General features: G+C 42.5%; 1 protein-coding gene across 2 annotated transcripts in view; it reads left to right on the forward strand.

The window, feature by feature from the left end:
• Window positions 1-25,907, forward strand: part of LOC130115741 (SPRY domain-containing SOCS box protein 4-like) — a 70,571-nt gene extending 44,664 nt beyond the window's left edge. For both annotated transcript variants that reach the window (XM_056283549.1, XM_056283550.1), the window contains 2 exons: window positions 880-1,764; window positions 24,405-25,907. In XM_056283549.1, coding sequence (XP_056139524.1) covers window positions 1,056-1,764; window positions 24,405-24,532 — 837 coding nt within the window. In that variant the 5' untranslated portion in view covers window positions 880-1,055 and the 3' untranslated portion in view covers window positions 24,533-25,907. The remainder of the gene's footprint in view (window positions 1-879; window positions 1,765-24,404) is intronic.

A 25,907-nucleotide genomic window follows, 5' to 3' on the forward strand; every position in this document is an offset into this window, starting at 1 on the left:
TTTGTCTGTTCATGGCTAATTTCACTTTGTCACTAGGCATGTGCAGTCTTATAGGATTTTGTTGTTGTAACATGTCATACAATTTTATTAATTTGCCAAACTGAGAATTTTAACTTCAAATATTAGCCTGTCCGCTGGGGGATTAATGGTACACAGAAGTCACGGTTGGGTTCACACCACGGTTTGGACATCACGTTTCGGTAAGAGTTTGGTACAATGGGGAAAAAAGCAACAAAAAAACGCCAAATGCATAAGGTTAGGTTTCTTTTCATTTATTTTGAACAGATGGCAATGCAAGGGCTAACTTGCTAACGGCTTACAGCTTAAGGTTTCCGGGTTGAACTCGTGCTTGTGAAATTTGGTTCCGCATTACGTTCATCAATCTTAGCGCACAGGCTACCATGTTTTCTCAGTATGACTGCCTGCACTGAACTGTAATGTCCGTACTGTGATGGTTCGGGATGAATAGGTGCTGTTACATCCCTACTATCTGCTTGCAATAATCACAACAGATTGGATCTGTGTTTTTGTCATGTAAAGTTGGGGTAATAGTCACGTACCATTAACTGATATGAGTAGCTTTTTTTTTTGAACAGGGAAAAAGCCCTGTTGTTTCCAGCCGTGGCTGAGTGTGAGCAAAATGAAAACTTGAGTTGATGGTACAAAGGGTCAGAAGTTTAAATCAAACCTTAGTTTATTGAACTAGAGACAATGTCATGGTTTCCTATGAATAATATTGGAATAATAGCACATTTTGAATCCGAGCAGAGCCTTGTCAGTACACACCAATTGTTGCTGAGTGATTATGGCATTCTTCCAGTTAATGAAATTTTTTCTACTTGGCAAATCATGTGTTTTTTCCTTTGCTGTGTATTTCAGGAGTGTGAGTCCTCCAGCAGAAGATTGTGTCTGCAATAGCATCTTTTTACCTAAGAGCCACCCTGTGGCCCACGAGGTGCCCATGAGGTAACAGTGGGACCCACCCCTTCATCACCACCCTTGGTCCATCTTTCCCCTCTCCCTCCCCTCCACCCCACCCTCAAATCCTCCCAGCCATGGGCCAGAAGATCTCGGGCAGCATCAAGTCTGTGGACGTGCGCGGGGAGCCCTCTTACCGGCCGGTGCGCCGTGAACTGCGGGGACCAGATTTCTGTCGGCCCCCAAGGTTGGACCTGCTGCTTGATATGCCCCCTGCCAGCTCCGAGACCCAGCTCCGCCACACCTGGAATCCTGACGACCGCTCCCTCAACGTCTTTGTCAAGGAGGACGACAAGCTGACCTTCCACCGCCACCCTGTTGCACAAAGCACAGACTGCATCCGGGGCAGGGTGGGCTACACACGGGGCCTCCATGTTTGGAGGATCCACTGGCCAGCCAGGCAGAGGGGAACCCATGCCGTGGTGGGTGTGGCCACTGCAGAAGCTCCTTTACACTCAGTGGGCTACACGGCCCTGGTGGGCTCGGACTCTGAGTCTTGGGGTTGGGACCTGGGACGAAATAGACTCTACCATGACAGCAAAAACCGTCCCGCCTCCACCTCGGCACCCACCTACCCATGTTTCCTAGAGGCAGATGAGTCATTTGTACTTCCAGACTCTCTGACAGTGATATTAGATATGGACGAAGGCACGCTGAGCTTTATGGTGGATGGACAGTATCTCGGAGTTGCCTTTAGGGGGCTAAAGGGCAAGAGGCTGTATCCCATCGTAAGTGCCGTGTGGGGACACTGTGAAGTCTCCATCCGCTACGTCAACGGACTTGATCGTAAGTATCACACACCTGACATCTCAAAATTAATTTAGTCACAGTGTCATGTTGGACTGGCTTAGGTGGTAGGGAAATGTGCAAAAGGATGCTCTAATATTTCCATCTCCATCGTTGTAAACTTTCAACATTTCAGTGTTTATTCCCTCTTTACACACATTGTATTTGGAGGTAGCTATCGCACAATGAAATCACCCATCTCATATTTTTTTCGCCATATCTTGATTTCTTTTGTTGTTTCCATATCCCTTTCTATGTCATTACACCTGCTGCTTACTTTCACTGTGTGCTGCCATAGTGTGCAATAATAGGGCTGTACTAAAGTGTAACACGAGATTGTGTTAGTTTCTGGGAGGGAATTCAGGCAGCTTTCAAAGAAAGGCATTGTTATGCACTGTTGAATCCCTGGCCTACAAATCCGCTTTTAGTTACCAAATCCTGAACAATGGGCACTCCCACTTTGGGGGGGGGGGTGCCAACATTCCAATGGTGAACAAAAAGTAGAAAAATATGTCCATCTGTAATGGAAAATTAGGGGGAAATTTTGCTTATTTTCAGCCTTAACACTCATGAAAAACACCTGCAGTTGCTCTCGATCATTTCTGCATCTCTGTTGCAGCAGTGAAACAGTTTTTTTTTTCTCTTTGCCAAGTGACGAATCAATGTGTCAGTTGGCGGACGTAAAAACTGCAGCCTCGAAAGGTTTCTTTTTTTTTTGGATTTTCCCCTCTTTTCTCTCCCCAATTGTACTTGGCAGATTACCCCACTCTTATGAGCCATCCTGGTCGCTGCTCCACCCCCTCTGCCGATCCGGGGAGGGCTGCAGACTAGCCCATGCCTCCTCCGATACGTTGAGTCACCAGCCGCTTCTTTTCACCTGACAGTGAGGAGTTTTGCCAGGGGGACGTAGTGTGTGGGAGGATCATGTTATTCCCCCAAGTTCCCCCTCCCCCCCGAACAGGCGCCCTGACCGACCAGAGGATGCACTAGTGCAGCGACCAGGACACATACCCACATCGGTTTCCCATCCGCAGACACAGCCAATTGTGTCTGTAGGGACGCCCGGCCAAGCCTGAGGTAACATGAGGATCCAAACCAGCGATTCCCGTGTTGTTAGGCAACGGAATAGACCACTACGCTACCTGAGTGGACACCTCAAAGGGTTTCTAATTCTCTAATCTATTCTAAAGACGCTGCTCAAAAAACACTTCCTCGTTCTCTTGGCTAAGCTACATTTCCATTGGTGGAAATGACATCCTGTAGTGCTAGTGCAGAGGATTTTATGGACAACTATATAGAGATTTAAGCGCAATGCATTCTGGTATATGTTGGCGCTGTGGTGAAGACTGAGAAGAACTGAGTTCTCTGTCAATACAGAATGCAGTGAGGATTTTATTGCTTCCATCAGCTATATTACTCATCAGTACTGATTGTATATGCACAAAACATCAGTGAACTTCCTTTAAAAAAAGATAGAAACTTGTTTGTGAATTTGGCCTGTATATGAATATGACTTTTCCGTCAGTTCGACTGTGATTAAAGGGACAGAACCCAGTTGTTGCACCAGAACGGAAAGAGAAAAGGAATGATGTAGGGAGGAACGTCTGCAGGGCTCAAGATGGAGAGAATTGTGTGAATTTTTTCACCAGTTGTTACATTTTGTAAGACAGGAAGATGAATATGTGGGAGGCTTACTTTTCTTGGGCCATTTCGCGAAAGAGAAACAGACAGAGTGAGAGGGAAGGCACCGATCAGGTGTCCGAGATCAACTCATCTTGACATCAATCTGCCAGAGACCATACCTGTTCCCAAGCACATCCAGCCTTACTCTCTCTGTAGATTTTGGAATCGGCTTCCTTGGTATTGTCTGTCTAAAATTAGGACTTATATTGGAAGATTTTATAGTTTCAATGCAACACCATCTAGTTCTACAGATTAGAGCTCATTGGTGCCAATATCTATAGGGTTGACGGTGTGGGTAGCCAAACTCTTTACAGATCATTTTGGGTCCCAAATAAATGGATAGGATTTAGGAAGGGAGTGGGGGGGAGAAAAAGGAGGATAAATATGCAGTGTGTTTGTCTCTGTGCTGCACTGAGCTATAAAAAGCCCACAGTGAAAGGGACTGCCGCTTTGTTTGCCCAGAAGGAAGCAGCTTAAAAATGCTCGCTGTCTTCGATATTTTTTGTCTGACTTTTGTATCTCTCCCTTACGCTTTCTTCCTCCCTCTCAGCTTCAGGTGTTAATGCAGGCTACGTGGCTCTTTCACACAGTCAGCTTTTAGTCTCTGTTTGAAAACACAAGATCTCCATCTCTCTTGCCCCCCCCCCCCACCAGACTGATTTACAAAAGGTATCTGTTATACCCTTTCCTGAATTAAACCGAAGGGAGTGTGTCCTCATTCCTACTAGTAGAGTCATCACTTTGATAATTACCCTTCAAATTTTGTAATGGTTTCTAGCCTAAATGTTACACAAGACCTAAAGTAGGGAGGAAGCATTCAGGCGGTCAGACATGAACACCATGTCCATGGATGCAAGCCAGGTGTGTGTGTGTGTGTGTGTGTGTTGGCAGACAGAACCAGGAGAGGAGGATTTCTGGAAGATGTCCCAGTGTGCCTCTGAGCTCAGTGTCTGGCTCTGCATCATGGGAAGTGTGTGTGCTTGTGTACTGTATGCACGCGTGTGCGTGTTCAGAGCCCAAACACACATGATTTAGAATGGCTGATTATTTTCAATGAATGTGTCGCACAGCACACTGAGTCTACAAGTTATCCAGGGGTTCTTTGGAACTATTGCAAATTAAAGCGTCGATGCCTTTGATTTGTTACAGCTTTCGTTTTGAGAGTTTGGGATCCTCCTTTAGAGGGATGATCTTCAGAATGTAAAGGAACACTTAAATTGGCAGTACCTCCCAATGCTTTGCATGTTGATTTGAAGTGGACGTCTACTAGGTTCAAAGCGAAAACAATGAATAATATAGGTGCCAAATGCACAGCTGCTGTGAAGGAAGGAGGCTTCTGGTAATATGTGTTGAACTGGGACACTAGCAATTGTAAAATTTCAGAGAACTACCTTCAGTCCCTACCTGTCTTCATTGATGCGTTATTAGGAGCTTCTGAAACTCTAGTTACGATATTGGAATCCATTTTGGAAAACTTCAAGCTTCATTAAGTAAGTAAACTTTATTTATAATGTGCCTTTCGAAACAAGAGTTACAAGCAGCTGTACAATGAAAACATTAAAGAAAATGGGGGGCGCCCCGGTGGCTCACCTGGTAGAGCGTGTACCACATAAGGCTGAGTCCTTGCTGCAGCGGCCTGGGTTCGAATCCAGCCTGGGCCCTTTGTTATATTGCATCCCCTCTCTCTCCCCTGCCCTTGCTGTCTCTCTCGCTCGACTATCACTATCAAAAGTAAAAGCAGAAAATGCCACAAAAAAAAGATATAAAATTGAAAGTTAGAAACAAAAAACAGACAGAAAAAAACTGCACAGAAGGCCAACACATTACAAAATAAAGTGCTTATGAAACAAATGAGTTTTTAACAGCTTCTTAAAATTGTCCACTGACTGCATGTTTTATGACTTAAGGAGTGGGAGCTACAACTGGAAAAGGTCAGTCACCCTTAGTTTTTAGCCTAGGTTTCAAGACAGCCAGAAGACCTTGGTGAGAAGACTTGAGAGATCTCAGTGATCTCATTGTGGCCAGGGGACACAACAATTCAGATATGTGAAGTGAGGCCAGCCCATGTAGTGCTTTATAGGTGATTAACAGAAAGTTAAAATCAGTTTTGCAGTCAATGGGTAACCAATGTAGAGTGGCCAACACTGGTGTTATGTGTGACCTATGTTGTGTCTAGGTTAAAAGTCTAGCGGCTGCATTTTGGACCAACTTGAGTTGAGAAACAGAAGAGCAACTTAGGGTGATGAACAGACAGTGCATTGCAATCATCAAGATGGGAGGAGAAAAACACATGAATGATTTTTTTCCAGATCTTGAAAGGATAATACAGATTTGATTTTGGCAATGTTTCTTAGTGGAAAGAAACACGATTGGGCCATTTCATTTACATGCAACTCAAAGTTCATGTGTTGGTCAAAGAAGACTCCTAAGTTTTTTGAGGCTTGTGTAACATTTGCTGCTAAAGTACCAATATACAGCTGTATTTTATCAGAAATGCTCTCAGGGCCTATAATAAGGACTTCTGTTTTGTCAGGGTTAAGCTGGAGGAAGTTATATGTATGACATCCAGTCCTTGATAGCTGTTAAGCAGTCTTGCAAGGTAGAGAGCTTACCAAGGTAATTTGGTTTGAATGAGAAGTACAGCTGTGTATCATCTACATGACAATGATAATAAATACACTTAAAATGACTAATTACGAAACCAAGGGGAAGCATCTATAGGGAGAAAGGAATAGGATTAAGGACTGAACCCCAGGACACACCACAAATCAACCGAGGAGATGAGGAAATATAATCATCACTAGTCACAGAAAAAAATCCTGACAAAAAGGAGGCAAACCAGTCAAGGGCAGTCCTAGTTATACCCATCCATTGCTGAAGCCTACTATGGAGAATAGAGTGGTCAGTGTCAAAAGCTGCAACAGAACTGAACACTCTCCAGCATCAGCACGCATTAGGATATCATTTGAAATCCTGAGAAGAGCTGTTTCTTTATTGTGCCTCAGATGAAAACCAGACTTGAACTTATATCAAAGATATAATTGTTGTCCAGGACAGTTGTTTACAAACTACTTTCTCCAAGACTTCAGAATAAAAGGAAGTTTGGATATAGGTCTATAGTTACTGGGAAGTAATGCGTCAAGGCTTGGCTTTTTTAAGAGCGGCTGAATAATAGCATTTGTAAAGTAATCAGGCACACAGCGAGAGCTAAGGGAGCTATTCACAATGGAGAGTATGTTTGAGCCGAAGGAGCCAAAAACATCTTTAAAAAGAGAGGTTGGAACAATGTCAAGAGGAGGGATGCATTTGGGAAACAATGGCTGTGAGTTCTTCCAAAGGAATTGGGCTAAACTGGTTAAATAGAGAAACATGGGCCAGACAGTCAACCCCAGGGGTACACAAAGACAATATTTTGGAGTGTTTGTCAGTGACCTTATCCATAAAGAATGATAGAAAAATTTCACAGTCGTTATCTGAAAAGACTGGTACGGGGGGGGGGGGGGCAGGGTTAATCACTGTATTGGTTGTGCTAAACAAAGCTCTAGAAGCTTTCTTATTACAGTAAATCAAGTAGGAAAAATAGGCAGTTCTCACCTCTTTCACTTTGATTAAAAGATGAAAGTAGTTCCTTTAAGTAAAGTGAACCTCCAGTTTAGTGTTTTTCCACCTACGCTCAACCTTTCTGCACTCTCTTTTAAGATGACATATGTTATTATTCATCCAAGTTGGGTGAGTTAACAGTACAAACTGATTTGTTTTTAAAAGGAGCAACCAAATCTAAGGTTGACAAACAGGTTGTTAAAGGAGCAAACTAAGTCATCGGTCTGGACAGGGAACGCCATATTCCTTATTAAGGTCTGGAAAGACAGAGAAGTTGTCAGCAGAGTGGCTATTGAAAGTGCAAAAATGGGTTGGATTTGATGGATTGGATGTCGGCATCAAAACGGTATCAAAAAAATAATACACTCATGGTCAGGCCCAAATAAGTCATCAATATTTATTACTTACCTGATACTTACCCAATTTCCCCTTGGGGATGACTAAAGTATTTCTGATTCTGATTTCTGAATACATAGAGCATTAAGGTTCAGACCCAAAGGAAAAACCAAATCAAGAGTATGACCATGATTGTGTGTTGGATCTGATACATGTTGCATTAAATTCAAAGACTAAGTTGTGCCTAAAAACTCCGTGGCAAACTTATCTGATGCATCATCAACATGTATATTGAAATCACCAACAATCATAACTTCCATCTATCCATTATCCAAACCACTTATCCTGCTCTCAGGATCGCGGGGATGCTGGAGCCTATCCTAGCAGTCATTGGGCGGCAGGCGGGAAGACACCCTGGACAGGCCGCCAGGCCATCACAGGGCAAACATAAATCATAACTTTGTCCATTTTAACAACCACAGAAGATAGAAATTTGGCAAATTCAGAAAGAAAGCCATTATTTGGGCCAGGTGAGTGGTAAATGATCACAAAGCTAGGATTAGCGAATCCAATCCTGAGCATATGTGCCTCAATAGTGTTGAAATCACTGATGTCCATGGAGCGGCAGATAATCTGTTTGGTAAAAACAGCAGCTCGCCTTCCTTTTCAATCAGACATCCTGGGCGCACTGACAAAGTCACAGTCCGTGGGACACAGTCCAGTCAAGGCTGTGTTGTCTCCACATTTTAACCAGGGTCTCAGTTATAAACAATAAGTTAAGAACATGAGACACAAAGAAGTCCCTTACGATAAATGACTTGTTACACACCAACCTTGTGTTGATCAAAGCAATCTTAATCAGAAGTTTTGTGGTGTCTGACAGTGCTGCCTGAACTACGGGCAGCAGATTCCTGTAGTCTGCACCGGACTTGAATGATTGTCTTACCTGTGGAGGGCACAGGGGAGGAACGCTGTTGTTAGCAGAGACAGGCTGAAACCAGGCCAGTCTAACTAACCTCAGGGGTATTGTAAGGTAGCTGTAGGCACCACAGGTAATCCACAGCACTGCCAGTGGGGCCAGAACTGGTCAGGAGAAAGTCTTGCTGTCAAACCAACAGGCCGGCTCTTTTCCTCCATTTCCTTGGTCACTGTCAGGGCCTCCTGGGACTCAAGTGTAGCTGGCAGGCTGGACAGCAGACTTCCTGCAGGGAAGACAGGAAAGGAGGGGGCTGCAGGATGTTCTTCCCCAGGTCCCAACTACACTGGTCCAACACAGAATCATGGTTGCGAAGCACCGACTCTATCGTAAACCACCATAAACATCGGGACAAACAAGGATGCGAACAGAACAACAGTAACAGGAAGGGAACAGTAGCTGCTATTAAGCTTGCGGCAGTGCCAAATATAGGCACCATCATGTCATGTCCGCAGCATGTCAAGATACACAACAGCAGGATTAACTAATATTTTTGGTATTAACAGTAATCAAATGACTCCCTGTAATATGAAAGGATAGCACTGCCAGTTGCATTGAGAAGTAACACCCCAGTCTGCAGTTCAGCTCGTCATTTAGTTTCGCTAGTCTAGGGAAGAAAAAACAAAACAAAACTATGGATAAGCATAGTCTGAAGCAAATGCGATTAAAATGCAAATGTGTGAAGTTAGCAAGTTCTTAGGCTAACATGTTAGCAAACCACTGTGTACTTTCACTTCCAGATGAAATAGAGCAACACCATTGTCAATTTTGAATCCTCTGTGAGGACTATCTAGCTGAAAAAATGGACTGTGAACTCGTTATTTGTAACACTTGGCTAACCATAGCAAAGGTTAAGAGGCTTAGCGGTGTGTGTGTGTGTGTTTTGGAATCTGTAGCTGTGCCATCTGCCATCTAGTGGTAATAAATCACTTAACCCAACTTTAATGTAGTCTAAATGTCTTCTAATTTTTGTGTCTTGAGTGCCTTGGCTATTTTTGAATGTGTCAGACATTCAATTTCCTATCAACTATGGATTTGCTGTGATTTAGGAATTGTTTGTTTAGGCCTCTTTTTTATTGCTTTAGTATGAGGAGTTTTGTGATATTATTCTTTCGCCACATTACCTGGTACAGGGAGTAAATTTCTGAATCATTTTTGCCACTAAACTACTCAGGCGTGATGTGATAAAATGTAATATTTGATATTTTTTTTTAGTGGAGAAAGTTAGTGGAGAGTGTGATGTAGAGGTCACCCCAATCTATTTTTGATCAGTAATTCATTTCTGATTGTAATTTGTGTATAAACATAGGATATATTAGATTTGACTGTCAAGCGTCTGGGGGGCTTAGAGCCAGAGAAATAAGATATTTGGTGAAAATGAGAGGAAGAATCAGAGGGGTCAATTCAGACAGATAGAAGCAATAAAAATGTATGGACACTTATCACCAGGCTTGGGGAGTAACAGAATACAGTAACAGGCGTTATGTAATCAGGATACAAAAAATGCAACTGTATTTCAATACAGTTACAGAAAAAAGATGTAATCAGTTTACTGATGCAATTTTTAAAAACTGGGATTATTTTTCAGGATTAAAAGAAATTTTTTTCCCACGGCGCTGTGGGCTATGCGTTGCAAATAGTGGTCACTCACGGATGACCAGAGATGGATGCGAGATGTGAGTGGCACATAAGCGTTCTGTCATCCAGTCCATACTGACTCTGCTGTCTGTATTTGGACATCTCTGCCAGTCTCATCCGTCTGTCCACAGTGGCTGGCTAACCTGCCCTCACCAGGCCGACTGATGGCAGAAATTTACCGAACCAAAATAGTTTTCATGTCAGCTCCATGGGAAGATATCAGCAGTGTTTGCATGCATGGATTGATTTTATTTCCACGCCCACCATCACAGACAGACTGGAAACCTTGGCCAATCAATGTAAATACGGTTAGTAAATTCAAAACCTATACAATGGGATATTTGTGTAATTTAAACAGCTGTCTGTGTGGATTACACTTCACTAAACATGACAAAAATAGACTCGAAACGTAAAAAAATGTGGGGGGTAGTGTGGATTTATACATTTGATAAAATGGAAGTGTATCTGCAGGCAGTGCCTCTGCATTTCCCCCTTCTCTGGTCACCTTAAAATTGTGGTTGTTTAACAGAGCGGTTTCCCCGGGCTACCAGGGGCACCTGGCCTAAGTCCTAAAATTGTGCATTTATTATTAAATCAAATAATATGATTTTGTTGGCATAAAAAGTTATGTTAAAAAGAGGGTTGGTGTGGGTGCCTTTAATCTATATATTAAACTAAAACGACATTGTCTGGTTGTCTTTTTGCTACATGTTTTGATACTTAAAAGCTTTGTGTCTCCATTGTCCTTTCTAAGGTTACATTGTTTTGTTGTCTTACAAATGCACTTAAGTAAAAGTCATTGTTTTTCATATTTGGCATTGAGATAATACAAAAGTAACTGAAAGTAACCAGGTTACATTACTTTAGTATTGTGATACTTAGAGTAAATTACTGAGATTAAGTTACTGAATATGTTTTTCAACAGGTAATTTGTAATTGTAGCGGAATACATTTATAAAGTAACCCTCCAAACCCTGGTCATCACACCTCCCAGAGACAAAGAAGGGGAAAATGAAAGGGTCTGAGTAAAGAGGGGTAGGAAAAAAAACAGAACAAAAAAAAAAAACAGTGACCTCTCTAAAATGCTTTTTCTTATCATTTTCTTTAATGCTATCTCACTTAAGTCTTGTGAGTACAAAACAGCAGGGCCATCTAAATACCCCCTCCTCTGTTTTCCAATATCACGTTTTGAAGCCTATGGCTTTTGCTCTTCCGTAATAGAACTTGTGACACCACACTGGCTCTAAACAGCAAATAGGGCCAAACTAATTTACACTTAAACAAGGCCAACCAGAAGAGAAGAAGTTGTTTTTTTTCTGTGCAGTCCTTTGGCATGTTGGCCCTCCCCTTTTGCAAACGAATCCCATGTTAATTCTAGCTCTTATGTTTTGTTTCCCCCTCCTTCCTCCCCTATCATCAACCATTTTCCTCCTTCTCTCCCCCATCCTTTTCAGCACAAATCCTTTCTTATGTTTAAACACCTAGTTGTGGTGGGTAGTTGCCGTGGAAACGGTTTAACCCGCTTAGTCTGGTGGATGGAGACGGGCGGGAACAAAATGTTTACTGGATAGCAGTTTGACAGCTTATGGTTTGCCATGGAGACTGGACAGCATGCAGCAGTGCTATAAAAAACAAACATAAAAAAACAAAAAAAAGCAGTGCAACTTTCACCATTATCAACTCAGACCCTACACAGACATAATCACACAAGATGTATGTACATGTACAAAGACATTTGTATAAACTTGCATGCCTGTTAACCTGCCCATAGTAGATCTTTTTCAGTAACATAGCCAACATACCTCTGCTTCAACCTAGTAGGGTAAAGATTGGTTCTCCCCATTGCTTGCAGTGTTAAAAAGCCAACTTTGTTGCCTTCGATTCTGTCTGTGATCACTTATTTTGTTTTTCAGCATGGTTTGTAACACAGTACAGGTGTTTTCATTGACTATTGCATTATAAGCTATGATGAAACAGTAAGTGACCACAGACGGAATCAAAGGCAACAGAAAGATGGCTTTTTGACATTGCGAACAATAGGGAGGATCAGTCTTAATCCTACTAAAACAAAGTGGATGTACATTGGCCATGTTTGTGGAAAGGGTCTATAATAAGCCATGTTACTGCAGGTATCAAGGCACTCTAGTGTGAGTGGTTGCCGCTGTATATAATGAGGCTTGCCCTGCCTCCATTCCCTGAGGAGTTAGAGAGCACCGCAAAGAGCAATGGCCAGAGTGTATGTCTCTGTCTGGCCTCCCATGGCTCGGTGGAGCCAGGTAATAGGAAGTCAGATATTGGAGGAGATGGGGGACTCAGACATTTGGTTGGCTCACAAAGCAATTGGATTCTGCTCCAAGTGGGTGATTCAATTTGGACACTGGCAATTTCAATTTTGGACAGAGACTGATCATCTGCTCTGCTCCTACATCTCCCCGGTCCCCTCTCTTCTGCTCCTGTGTTTTTGCCCCCCCCCCCACACTCTGTCTTTACCATATGGCATTACTGTCATTCAGACTACCTCCAAACATACTCCTTTCCCCCCAGTTCTGCCCTGTGACTGCTCATCAAACTGCAGATTGAGAATGAAGAGGTGCAGTCTAAGCCAGCTGTTTTCAATATGGTCCTCAGGGATCATGATTACTGTTGGTTTTCCATTCTGCCTGACCAGGTACTTCATTATATTTACCTGTTGTTCCAGGTCCAAAACCTCCCTGACTTCAGGCTTGAACAAAAATGGTTTACCTGAATAAGATTCACCACTCTCGGTCTTTCCCTTGCCCCTTCATTTGCAAGCACCCTCTACCAACAGTAAGTGTAAACAGCATCTAAAACTAATGTGCAAGATAGGGCTGAGATACAGCGTCATGGCTAAAAAGTACTTTATGTGACTGTACAACTTTATTTAAAAAAAATCCTCCTCTCGTTCAGGCTAAAGTACCTTTAGCTGCAATAACTGGAAATACAGGTGGATGTGATGAACTACCTGGTAGAATACAAAACCACCTGGTCCGGTGGTCCCTGAGGACCACATTGAGAACCACTGGTCTTAGATCCGTAGTTCAGATTCTATATGGAGAAAATCATATAGTCATAGTCAGCTAGGTCACACTATACACTGACTCAACTGTATGCTAATCTGTTAGATAAGCCTTGACTTGACTGGACTATAAAAAACCTCACCTTTCTATTTCTTTGCCAAACAAAGGATTGTGAGGAGGTGGTAGCAAATACGTACTAGATGGAAAGGTGTGTGTGTCAGGGGTGGGGAGATAGTGATGAGGAATGCGATTTCCGACAGTGACGACCTTTTCCAGCTCTCTTTTCTGAGTATGACCTCTGTTGATGGCATTTCTATTAGCTACATTTAGCACTGATGCGAGTATGCAGTGTGCTCCAAAATACACATTTTAATTTGCATTATGAAGTCTGCAGAGGGCTTTGTGCATGTCACAAATGGATCTTCAACTGTCCCACCTCGGTGAGAGAACAGCAGAGCAGACTCACTGACGCACTGCTGTCCCAAATTCTCCTCTTCTCCACCTTGTTCCCAATTGGGTGTCAAGAGGGATGGGTTGGGCCGGTGGGTGTGAGTGTCTGGCTGGCTGGCTGCCTGTCTACCTGGCTCTGTCTATCTGTGAAGCTCTGAGGGCCAACAATGTATCAGCTACTCAGTTGGCCTTAACCAGACATTCCCAATGGTAAACGATGCTCCATCTCCTCTTTAAGTGAGCCATAAATCTGTCAAACCGCACTCCGACCATTACAGAAAGATAAAGTGCCTAAGCGGGAAAGGCAGAGAGATTCAAACCTATACATTTAGGAATAGATGCAGACATGAGGCATAAAGACAATAAATTGAAGCAGAAGACAGCTGTTGCCTCCGACCACTCTAACCAAAGCACTCTCAGATAGATAAGCATGGAGTAATAATTATTAATCTCACCTTTCCTGTTTGGTTTCTTTTTCCAAGTTTGAAAAGTCACTCACAGTTATCATATGGGGAACACTTCATGTCAGGCTCCTTCAAAAATAGGTCATGACCTATTTCCAAGAATGCTTTGGAATGCTTAATTTTACTTACATTAATTGAAGAGAATAGTGTGTAGGCACAGCTGCCTGACAAACAAGGACTTTCTGGTATTTCTCAAGGAAACCTACCTTGTTAACTTACAAAGAGTGGTGCTCATTGTTCTCAATAGCGACTGCCAAAACGTTGTCTTTAGAACTGGTACCAGGTACCATAACAAAGAATAAAAGAACCAAAGTGGATATGGTACATAATCCCTCTAAGTATTTGTGGCTCATATGAAGTTAATGCACCCAAATGAAATTGCAGAAACTGATAGAGGAAATCTTTGAATTTTAAAGGATTCACTTTAGGATTTATATTCGCAAGATCTTCTCAGTTACACAAGATATAGGGTGCAGGATGTCTTCAAGAAAAGATAAAACAGGATATTAATTTTAAATTAGGAACCAAAGGAAGATTCAGGGATTGTTTCTGATGACCGTAGGAAACCATTGATTGTGAAGGGTTGTCTTTACTAAGCATGAGAAGTAGGTTTCCGCAACAGAACCATGTTTAGATTCCATACTATGCATGTATGGATTTATTGTTTATGGAGACCACAGTGTAGTTCTCTAGACCCACGATTCCTCTTCCTCTTTCGTCTTCCTTTGGACTATTTTAAGACCCACTCCCAAGAGAAACGCCCTGTGCACTTGATACATGCCTGCCTCTGCCTACAGTCACAATCTTCAAGGCGAACACAGGGCTGTGCAAGCACAGATTTTTGCATGTCATTAAAAAAACGGTCAACAGCAGTTGAAGAGTCAGATGAAGTGCAACATTAATTTTTTAATGTCATCAAGGATTTCTTGCCCAGAAGTTTCTAGCCTCTACCAGACATGGTGAATAAAATGAGGCCTACAGCACTGAGTTTGCAGCAGTTGACCAATCAGTCTCTTAAATACACACTCGCATGCATGAATCTCTACTACTACTACTTTCGGCTGCTCCCGTTAGGGGTCGCCACAGCAGATCATCCATTTCCATTTCTTTACTCGCATGCATGAATAGAAAACCCTTTTTGCATACCCACTCCTACACAACTTATTACCTTCACTTCTGCATCCACCCTTAACCCCATTCCTTTTAGTTTAGTCGTATTAATACATGAGACAAGTTAAGCCAGTTGAGTGATGCTATATCTGTGCACATCCTCACACTCCCACCACTGTTTGACACAGTTCCAGCTGGTGCGAGCTGGAATTGGCTGGTTTCCAGCAAGTAGCTAACATCCTTGTCACCGCCCTCAGAAGATCTCATCAACTGAGATTACTCCTGCTGCTGTCTCTAGCGGCATTAACCAGTGTCTGTGTATAAGGCCATGTTTACTGTTGCTGTGGTGTTTGTTTTTCAAAAGCAACACCTTTCTTAGATGGAAGTTAACAGGGTGTGGTTGCAAAACCAGCAGAAAGCATCTGCTGTGGAAGAACACTTGATCCAGTATCCATTTTTTGTAGCCAGTGATGAGCTTTCTAAACTTTTGAGGAGAACCAAAAGAATTAACCAATTGTTAGTTCTTGAGCTCGATCATAACAATTCAACACGGGCAGCTGACACTTTGAGTACAACAGCCATAATCAAGCCGAAGACAGTACGAGTAGAAAACCCGGTAATAGCATATTTTCAGAAATCCAGCTAATTAAGAGGAAAATATTGACTGTGTTATGGGGGTTTCTGGTAATTTTCTGAAAGTTATACCTTACTCCCATTTTCTGATAGTGGCAGCCACTGCGGCTTGTTGTCATGGACACAGTGTACATCAAATGAGCCACTTTTTCAAAAAATAGGAATGGTCTTTTTTCTCTTTTGGGGGGGGGGGATTTTCCCCCTTTTTCTCTCTCCAATTGTATCCGGCCAGTTACCCCACTTGTCCAAGCCATCCCGGTTGCTGCTCCAACCCCTCTGCCGATCTGGGGAGGGCTGCAGACTACCACATGGCTCCTCCGATACATGTGGAGTGGCCAGCCGCTTCTTTTCACCTGACAGTGAAGAGTTTCGCCAGGGGGACGTAGCGTGTGGGAGGATCATGCTATTCCCCCCACTTCCCCCTCCCCCCGAACAGGTGCCCCGACTGACCAGATGAGGTGCTAGTGCAGCGACCAGGACACATACCCACATCCGGCTTCCCACCAGCAGACATGGCCAATTGTGTCTGTAGGGACGCTACGGCTGTGTATTGGCGAGAATCTGACGATACAATACGTATCACTATATAGGAGTTATAATTCAGTATATCACTGTAAGAAAGGTGATATATATTGCGATTTCATAGGCCTGTGTTCTTTGTGCTTATGCTACTTCCTGTCTCAGTTTACATTGTTGTGTTGGAGTGGAAGAGTAAAGTGGCTGAAGATAGATTACAACACTTATCTAGCGGTCGTGGGGTTACACACAAAACAAAATGTTCGTCACGAACCTTTACATGTAAGCAAATAAAAATCAATATAGTGGTTTTGAGAATCAATACAGTATCACAAAAGATAATATCGTGATACTCGAGTGTATCGATATTTTCTTACACCCCTAAGGGGCGCCCGACCAAGCCGGCGGTAACACGGGGATTCGAACTGGTGAGCCTTGTGTTGGTTGGCAATGGAATAGACCGCTATGCTACTCAGATGCCCCGGAATGGTCTTTTTTTGCCCCCCCCCTCCTCCATAAAAAAAAAAGGGTGACCACATACCATCTCACCTATACTGTGGATAATACAAGCAGCTGTGTTTGACTCGAGGCTTGAATGAAAAGTTAGTATTCCACTTGAGGTGATAAATCTTTTTGGAAGGAGATTCACATTTTAGTATGCACGACGTTCTGATATCATGAGTGGTGAACCAGTGGTATTAATATGCCTGAGCATCAAAAGTCATCATACGGACAGGCATTACCATGACCTGGTGAGAATTACAACATGATTGCAAAGAAAAAGGAAAGTTAGCTTGCTGTTGACTAGTCTACTGGGACAACTCATATTGGCTGTTGACCATTATTAATGCCAAGTGCACTGCCAGAGTTGTCAGTCTCACAGGTTTACTGACCATTTTTAGTCTCCACACCATGATGTCTATTGATAAATTATGAAACATAAATGGCATCAACATTCTTTTGGGCTCTGGGCAGCAGCAATTATCAGTGCTTGTAAATTCAGTACACAGAAACCGATTGGCATGTGTGTGCTTAAACACACACTCCCACATAGCAGGGGTGATGTTGCATTGTGGGGGCATGAGGAGCTGGTTACCATGGTAACCCAAGAAGTGTGCCCTGGAGTGAGGGTGGGGGGGGGGTTAGACTGATTGATAGGCACTGTTGGAGCCTACGCAAAACACATCCATCTCTAGCGGGGGCCTACCACGCCATACAAGCTCCACATATAGCTCAGCCTCTCATCTTAAGGTCCAGTATTTGAGACTAGACTAGACTAGAGAGGGTCACAAGGTCTTACAAGGGAGGGGAATGTGATTGCTCGTTAAATCTTGACAGGTCTCAGGCTGTGATTTCATTCAGTTCAGAGTCCATGTGTTTAAGCATGCATTTGTGTTTTGTGGACAAGGTGTTGGAGAGATGGGATGTGATTGACCTGCCAATTGTTTGTCTTGCTATTGTGAGAAATAACACCACCCTGATGTTTGCAGCGCAGCACCTTCTCCATGCTAAACTCAGTCTTCATTCTTAATGACTTGCAAATTCAAAAGTAGATGTGTAATGTATGATTATGCGTTTGGTCATATATATATATATATATATATATATATGTGTGTGTGTGTGTGTGTGTGTGTGTGTGTGTGTGTGTGTGTGTGTGTGTGTATCTGTCCCTGTCCGCGGGTAATCTCGCAAACTACTGGACCTATCAGCCTAAAATGTTTTATGCACAGTTATGACTGTATGATGAAGATCCTCTCACGGTTGCGCTGATTCAAAACCTTCGAATTAAAAAATGTCTTGCTATGGCTGCTCCCTCTCTTCATTCACTCTCTAGCTCACTCAACCAATGCTGCTTTCTGTCACTGCCCAATCTAAGTCAACTGTGCGCTTGTGTGACTCACATCTATGGTTGAGTCAGATTGGGCACCGATAGTCCATCCATCCATTATCCAAGCCGCTTATCTGAATTCGGGTCACGGGGTGGATAGTGTCAAAACCAAAACATTATGTATTCGGTATTAGTCTTGAAAGTAAACGAGAAGTTGATTGTATTTCACAAGCCAGCAAATCATTCACTGCTGATCTCAGCACAGGAGAACTGGAGGAATACTGGATGAACCAAAAATAATTTGCTTTATTCACCTCGCCGCCACATGGAAGTGCCATAGTCACCGATGTTAAAACGCCGCTATAAAAAAGCAATTTCAAGAATAGATTTAATCACAGTCACAGCTGGAAATCATCTCAGTGGCTACAATAAAACATTTCCCATGGCTGAGCTATGTTTTCTTGCTGTTTTATGAATGAAAATCAATCAGCACAGCAGCCATTCGCCTTGATTAAATTTATATCATAAAAACCTTGATGATTTAACACATTTTCTTACTGTTGTTTTATTGCTTTAGAATAAATGAACGTGTTTGTCTAACACAATCTTGGAAAGGTTTAAATGTGACAGAAGTATGTAAGAATGGTGCAGGATATGTATGAGGGCAGTGTGACAGTGGTGATGTGTGCGGTAAGAATGACAGAGGGGTTCAAGGTGGAGGAGGGGTTACATCAAGGATCGGCTCGGAGACCTTTCTTGTTTGCAATGGTGATAGACAGGTTGACGGATGAGATCAGGCAGGAGTCCCCATGGACTATGATGTTTGCGGATGACATTGTGATCTGTATTGAGAGCACAGAGCAGGTTGAGGAGAGCCTGGAGAGGTGGAGGTATGCACTGGAGAGAAGAGGAATTAAAATGAGTAGGAGCAAGGCAGAATACACATGTGTGAACAAGAGGGAGGGCAGTTGAATGGTGAGGATGCAAGGGGTAGACGTGACAAAAATGGATGAGATAAGATACTTGGGGTCAACTGTTCAGAGTAATAGGGAGTGGGGCAGAGAGGTGAAGAAGAGAGTGCAGTCAGGTTGGAGTGGGAGGAGAAGAGCATCAAGAGTGATTTGCGACAGAAGGATACCAGCGAGAGTTAAAGGGAACGCTTACAAGATGGAAGTGAGATCAGCTGTGTTGTATGGTTTGGAGATGGCACTGACAAAAAGACAGGTGGAGCTGGAGGTGGCAGAGTTGGACATGCTAAGATTTTCATTGGGAGTGATGAAGAAGGACAGGATTAGGAATGAGTATGTTAGAGGGACAGCTCAGGTTGGACAGTTTGGAGATAAAGCAAGAGGCAAAATTGAGATGGTTTGGACATGTGTGGAGGAGAGATACTGGGTATATTGGGAGAAGGATGCTGAAGATGGAGCTGCCAGGCAAGAAGAAAAGAGGAAGGCCAAAGAGGAGGTTTATGGATGTGGTGAGGAACGACATGTAGGTGGTTGGTATGACAGAGGAAGATGCAGAAGACAGGAAGAGATGGAAACGGACGATCTGCTGTGGCACCTAACAGGAGCAGCCAAAAGTAGTAGTATTAATGGAATGAAAGGCAATCAGCTGAGCAGCCATTTCCTTTCATTCATTTCATACCATGAAAACTGTGACAGTTAGCACATTTGAAGTCTTTTAATATGGACTTTGAAATTATGATAGCTTGATCTCTGTTATTTTATGTTAGACTTGGTCACATTCATGCAAGGGTCTGCCTAAGAGGCTGCACAGCCACAGACTGACAGGCAAATTTTTTTTTATTAGGTAGATGTTTGTTTTTGTTTTTTTAGCTTTAGTGCTGCATATTAAAAACCATAGGCCTAGATTTGGATATGGACATGTCCCTACCAATGTCAAGGGACAACTGAGTTGTCCCTACCAATATTATTAGTGATCTCAAATGACTTTTGTTGTTTTAACTCCACAGTCGCTCCTATCCATCAATGTGTTAGGTCTATGCAGGGTTGCAGGTTTGGAGGTTTCACGTTGAATAGCTAGTGATGGCAGTAGCTTCTGTAGAGTTTACAGTGGGGAATTAGAAGAGGTTGGTATTTGTCATATTTTAAAAGACTCACATTAAATGATTCTTATTGAAGTCTGTTATCTAGATCTAATGTTAGTCAATTAATTTGAAGTTCAGAGTTTAGGTCTGAATTGTTTGCTAACTTGTACTCATCGCTCAAGCATGTCATTTTAACATTATCAGCTAACATTTTATTGTTGGTAACGTTATGGCAAAACGCTCTCATAAAAGAGGAAAATTGATATCGGATCCCTTTTTTTTGAAGGGAAACATTTCATACACAAAGACAATTCGTGGCGCTTTACATAAAAGGTTTAAAAATACCCTAAATGAGAGATACAAAACAAGGTACAGAGATTAAATAAGAATATTAAAAGAATAAGACAAATAATTAAAGAAGAAATGAAAGGATAACCAGAGCTATGTAAACAATATAATAAAAAGCTAATCAGACGAAGGCAGAACCTCCCATTGAAATTCATTTCACAAGTGCAACCAAGCATGGAAAACTAACTGGAACGGCATTTGCAGAATAATGTCAATTACGCCTTCATTTTTGCAGATTGTGAATCTGTAACATTTACATACTTTGTGTGTGTTGTGTGTGTGTGTGTGTGTGTGTGTGTGTGTGTGTGTGTGTGTGTATGCGCGCGTGCGCACTTGTCCTACAAGAGGCTATTTGTTTTCACCTTTTGTACAAAGCTTCACATACAGTAAATACATGTACACATACTATACATAACACAAGACATTCACTGAGACTGGGGAGACAACAATACATCAACACAAGAGTTTAGAGGTTCACAGAGTTTAGAACTTTAATGGAGGAAGGAACAAAACTTCTTTTAAAGAGGGCCGTCTTCAGGTGAGGGACCTCTACCTGCAACCAGACGGAAGCAATGTGAGGAATGGGTTAAGGGGGTCAGTGGGTGCCTGAGTTATTGTTAGTGCTCTGCATAACATGGCTAGTTGGGGGTGGCAATGGACATTGTTAGTCCAACAAACGATTAAAAAAATGTCCCTGCCAATGTTGAAACCAAACCTATGCCCTTATTAAAAACTTTTTTTGTTCCCATATTTTCTGTTCAGTCGGCTTGGGTGCTGTGCAAAAGTCTTATAATGGCAGGAAAAATACTGTTTTTTCTGTCCGTGTGTGTGTATTTCCCTTCTCCCAGTCAGCGAAAAAAGGGGTGGTTTGTTGCCAAGTTCAAGGGAGAAGGGGCGATACGTGCACCTGGTGGAGATCTGCACTACTGAGTGGACTCCTCTACATTGTCCTATGAATTAATCCCTAAAATACACGTTTGAATGATTTTCACTAAGTATATGAAGTGTGACAGCAGCTATGAATACCATGTTTCTTAGCTCTGGGCAGCTGACATTATTTTGCACCACACCACACAAAAGAAATCCAGTTACATGTTGCAACACAATTTACCCTTAATTCCGAAATGAGATCACGAAGTCCCTTTGGCCATTAGCCAGTGTTTGGTGCCTGCGAGATGAAGCACATGTCATTGATATTTAAAAAGGGCAAACTGTGAATCTGTGAATTGTATTTCTGTTACTGGTTGCCTGTATCTGAGCAAACTACCAACTTGTTTTGTTCTTTGTCTTACACACACACACACACACACACACACACACACACACACACACACACACACACACACACACACACACACACTCACAAAACTATACTTGTGGAGCCTCCTCACTGACTACATTAATTTCCTAGCCCTTAACCCTAACCTTAACCACGCAAACTACATGCCTAACCCTAACCCTTACCCTAACCTTAACCTAACCCTAATTCTAACCTTAACCCTAAAACTAAGTCCTAACCCTAAAATAGACCCTTTTACTTGTGGAGCCCCATAAAATGGCCCCACAAGTTAGGTGGTTTCTGGTTTTTCTATACTAATGGGGACATTTGGCCATGTTTAACTATCCTAATGGGGACATTTGGTCCCCATTAGGATAGTTAAACATGGCGCGCACACACACACAAACACACACACACACACTGCTCTGTGACTGCAAATTCTTCATTGTAGTTAACATTTTAGCATCATGGTCCAGTCCACCCCAGACAAACGGGCTCCTATTTCATTTTAGCCAAGTTTTGAGCATTCTCTATTCTGTGGTCACGCAACCACAAGGCACAAGGGCAGTAGTCCATTTAGAGGAATCCCTGGGGTACCCCTGAACGTCTTTGGTCTGTTCGTGTGTGTGTGTGTGTGTGTGTGTGTGCGTGCGTGCGTGCGCGCGTGCATGCGCGCGCGCGCAAGCAACTGCCCTTGTTTAGCATGCACAGTTTGCAGTAGACAGTTGTGTGAATTCAGCTTGGGCAGATTGTACTAAGTGGAGCAGCACAACACTCACGAAGGGCACCGGTTTACATGTGTGGGTATATCTTACCAACATAAACACTGCTTATCTTCAGAATATACAGAATATATAGTAGGTCCTAATCGATAACACTGCTGACAAAATAGCTTAATTAAAATCGCATTGTTGAAATTGTCTTACAGACGTACACAAATTTGTTAGTACCCTTACAGCTCATTGAAATAATATGCTTCATTCCTCCTGAAAAGTGACGAAATAATAAGCATTTTGTCATGTCTACTTGAATGTCTTTCGTATGTCATAGAATAAAGGAGAGAAGCTGTGAGAAGCTGTGAAAAGAGATAAATTATTGCTTATTCTACAAAGATATTCTAAAATAGCCTGGACACATTTGTTGGTACCCCTTAGAAAAGATAAATAATTGGATTATAGTGATATTTCAAACTAATTTGTTTCTTTAATTAGTATCACACATGTCTCCAATCTTGTAATCAGTCATTCAGCCTATTTAAATGGAGGAAAGTCCTCACTGTGCTTTTTGGTATCTTTGTGTGCACCACACTGGACATGGACCAGAGAAAGCAAAGGAGAGAGTTGTCTGAGGAGATCGGAAAGAAAACAACAGACGAGCATGGTAAAGGTAAAGGCTGCGAGACCATCTCCAAGCAGCTTAATGTTCCCGTGACAACAGTTGCAAATATTATTAAGACGTTTAAGGTCCGTGGAGCTGTAGCCAACCTCCCTGGGCACGGCCGCAAGAGGAAAATCGACCCCAGATTGAACAGAAGGATAGTGGGAATAGTAGAAGAAGGACCAAGCATAACTGCCAAAGAGATACAAGCTGAACTCCAAGGTGGAGGTACATCAGTTTCTGATTGCACCATCTGTTGCTTTTTGAGTGAAAGTTAGCTCCATGGAAGAAGACCCAGGAGGACTCCACTTTTGAAAGAAAAACATAAAAAAGCCAGACTAGAATTTGCTAAAATGCATATTGACGAGCCATAATCCTTCTGGGAGAATGTCCATGGGACAGATGAGTCAAAACTTGGGTTTTTTTTTTTTTTGGTTTTTGTTTTTTTTGGCAAGTCACATCAGCTCTATGTTTACAGATGAAAAAAATGAGGCTTTCAAAGAAAAGAGCACTATACCTACAGTGAAACATGGAGGAGGCTCGGTTATGTTTTGAGGCTGCACAGGGTACTTTGAATCTGTGCAGTGTACAATGAAATTTCAAGACTATCAAGGCATTCTGGAGCAAAACATACCGTCCAGTGTCAGAAAGCTTTGTCCCAGTCGCAGGTCATGGGTCCTCCAATAGGATAAGGACCCAAAACACACAGCTAAAAGCACCCAAGAATGGATAATAACACTACATTGAACCATTGAACCAAATTGGCCTTCTATGAGTCCTGATCTGAGTCGTATCTGACATCTATGGAAAGTGCTGAAACTTGCAGTCTGGAGAAAGCCCCATCCAACCTGAGACAGCTGGAGCAGTTTGCTCAGGAAGAGTGGGCCAAAGTACCTGTTAATGGGTGCAGAAATCTCACTGAGAGCTACAGAAAATGTTTGATTGGAGTGATTGCCTCCAAAGGTTGTGCAACAAAATATTAGGTTAAGGGTCCCATCATTTTTGTCCATGCCGTTTTCATTTGACGTTTTTTTTTTTTTTTTTTTTTTTTACAATATTATGTTGAATGAAAAATCAAAAGTGAAGTCTGATTTCTATGAAATATGGAATAAACAGTGGTGGATGCCAATTACTTTTGTCAGTTTCAAGTTATTTCAGAGAAAAATGTGCATTCTTCGTTTGTTGTGGAGGGGTACCAACAAATTTGAGCACGTTTGTATTATTAGAATAAATTACACTGTCTTTCTCAGAGAAGAAATTGCATTGTCTTTGACTTGACCTTAACCACCACCCTCTCTCTCCTGTCCATCACAGCGGAGCCCCTTCCCCTCATGGACCTGTGCAGACGAGTAGCTCGGCTGGCGCTGGGGAGAGAACGCATCCACCACATTGACACACTCCCCCTGCCACAGACTCTCAAGAACTACCTCCAGTACCAGTGACCACATCAACCAACCACACACACACTACTACTACTTTTGCTGGTTGGCCGACCTCCAAAATGAACTTTTAACATATTAACATTGCCTGAGGAGGATACTGTTGATGATGAAGAGTTGGTGGTGAAGAAGTGCCCTGCTACAAGGGTTTTGTTTACTCTGAAGGAGAGTCCCTCCTTTTTAGGATGCTTTTAACCTTATTTTAGGGCACATTGTTGTGTTTTTCCTGGACAGACGGCCTGGCAGAGGAAATGGCAAACGAGATGGAGAGAGTCAGGAGTGGCAGAGAAAACTTGCCACCCAGCCTTAATGCTCAGCAAGTGCACAGGTTGCAACTACGTGTCCGCTGTTAGCTTGTTAACTGTAGGATGGGGTTAGACGATGCATTCCTGTGTCTGTTCTTCATGGGCTCTGTGGAGGCATGGTCTGAACAAGTTGGTATTTATATCCGTATTTATATTCCCAACCACACAGCAGGCTCTGCAGAGACCAACAAAACCCATAGGGATGAGATAGAGAGATGGGTCTAGAGGGGGTGAAAAGTCCACAAAATAACTGTTTTGAATGCCTAAGCGGATGTGTACACTGGCACCACACATAGACAGATGGATTATGTGTAGAGAATGTTTGTGTGTGCATGTGCCCAAGAGCTTTCTATGTACTGATCTGCCCCAGCAGCTGCAGTAAGATGACAACTCACTGGCACACAGGCTACAACCACCAACAGGCATAAAAACACTACATCTCGAGGCTGTTGTAGCATGGCCTAGAATTACTCCCCTCCATCCTTAATCTCTCTCTCTCTCTCTCTCTCTCTCTCTCTCTCTCTCTCTCTCTCTCTCTCTCTCTCTCTCTCTCTCTCTCTCTCTCTCGTCTCAAGCCTCCAATGGATATGTTGAGCTGAACTGTGGCTGCCCTTGTGTCAACTCTATAGCTTCTGTAATGCTGATTGAGATTGATCTGAAGGTGAAGCCGCGTCTTTGAATGCTAATGTGCGTACTCTGAGATACAGCATTAAAAAGCACGCATATATCACTTCTGTTATATTTGGAGACAGGTGTTTTTTTTTTATTATTCTTAAATGCTGCTTTCATGGGGTTTTAGTTGTGTTTTTTTTCCAGCCATCTTTCCTCATGCACATTTTATCTTCAACATTGATGATCTTTGAAACTTCCGGTCTTTTTACTTTATGATTTAAGGATTCTGTTTCTATTTTTTTGATTATTCTGTATTGTTTTTCTATGGATTTGAGGTTTTTCTGTAGGACAGAGGGGTGAGGCGAGCAGGACAGGAAGTCTCGCCAGTGTAGGTGGAGGAATGTGCTGCCATGAGCATCTTTTTAAATGTGAATAAAAAATTTAAAAAATTAAAAAAAACT

This window comes from Lampris incognitus, chromosome 7, assembly GCF_029633865.1.
Source record: "Lampris incognitus isolate fLamInc1 chromosome 7, fLamInc1.hap2, whole genome shotgun sequence".
NCBI classification, from domain to species: domain Eukaryota; kingdom Metazoa; phylum Chordata; class Actinopteri; order Lampriformes; family Lampridae; genus Lampris; species Lampris incognitus.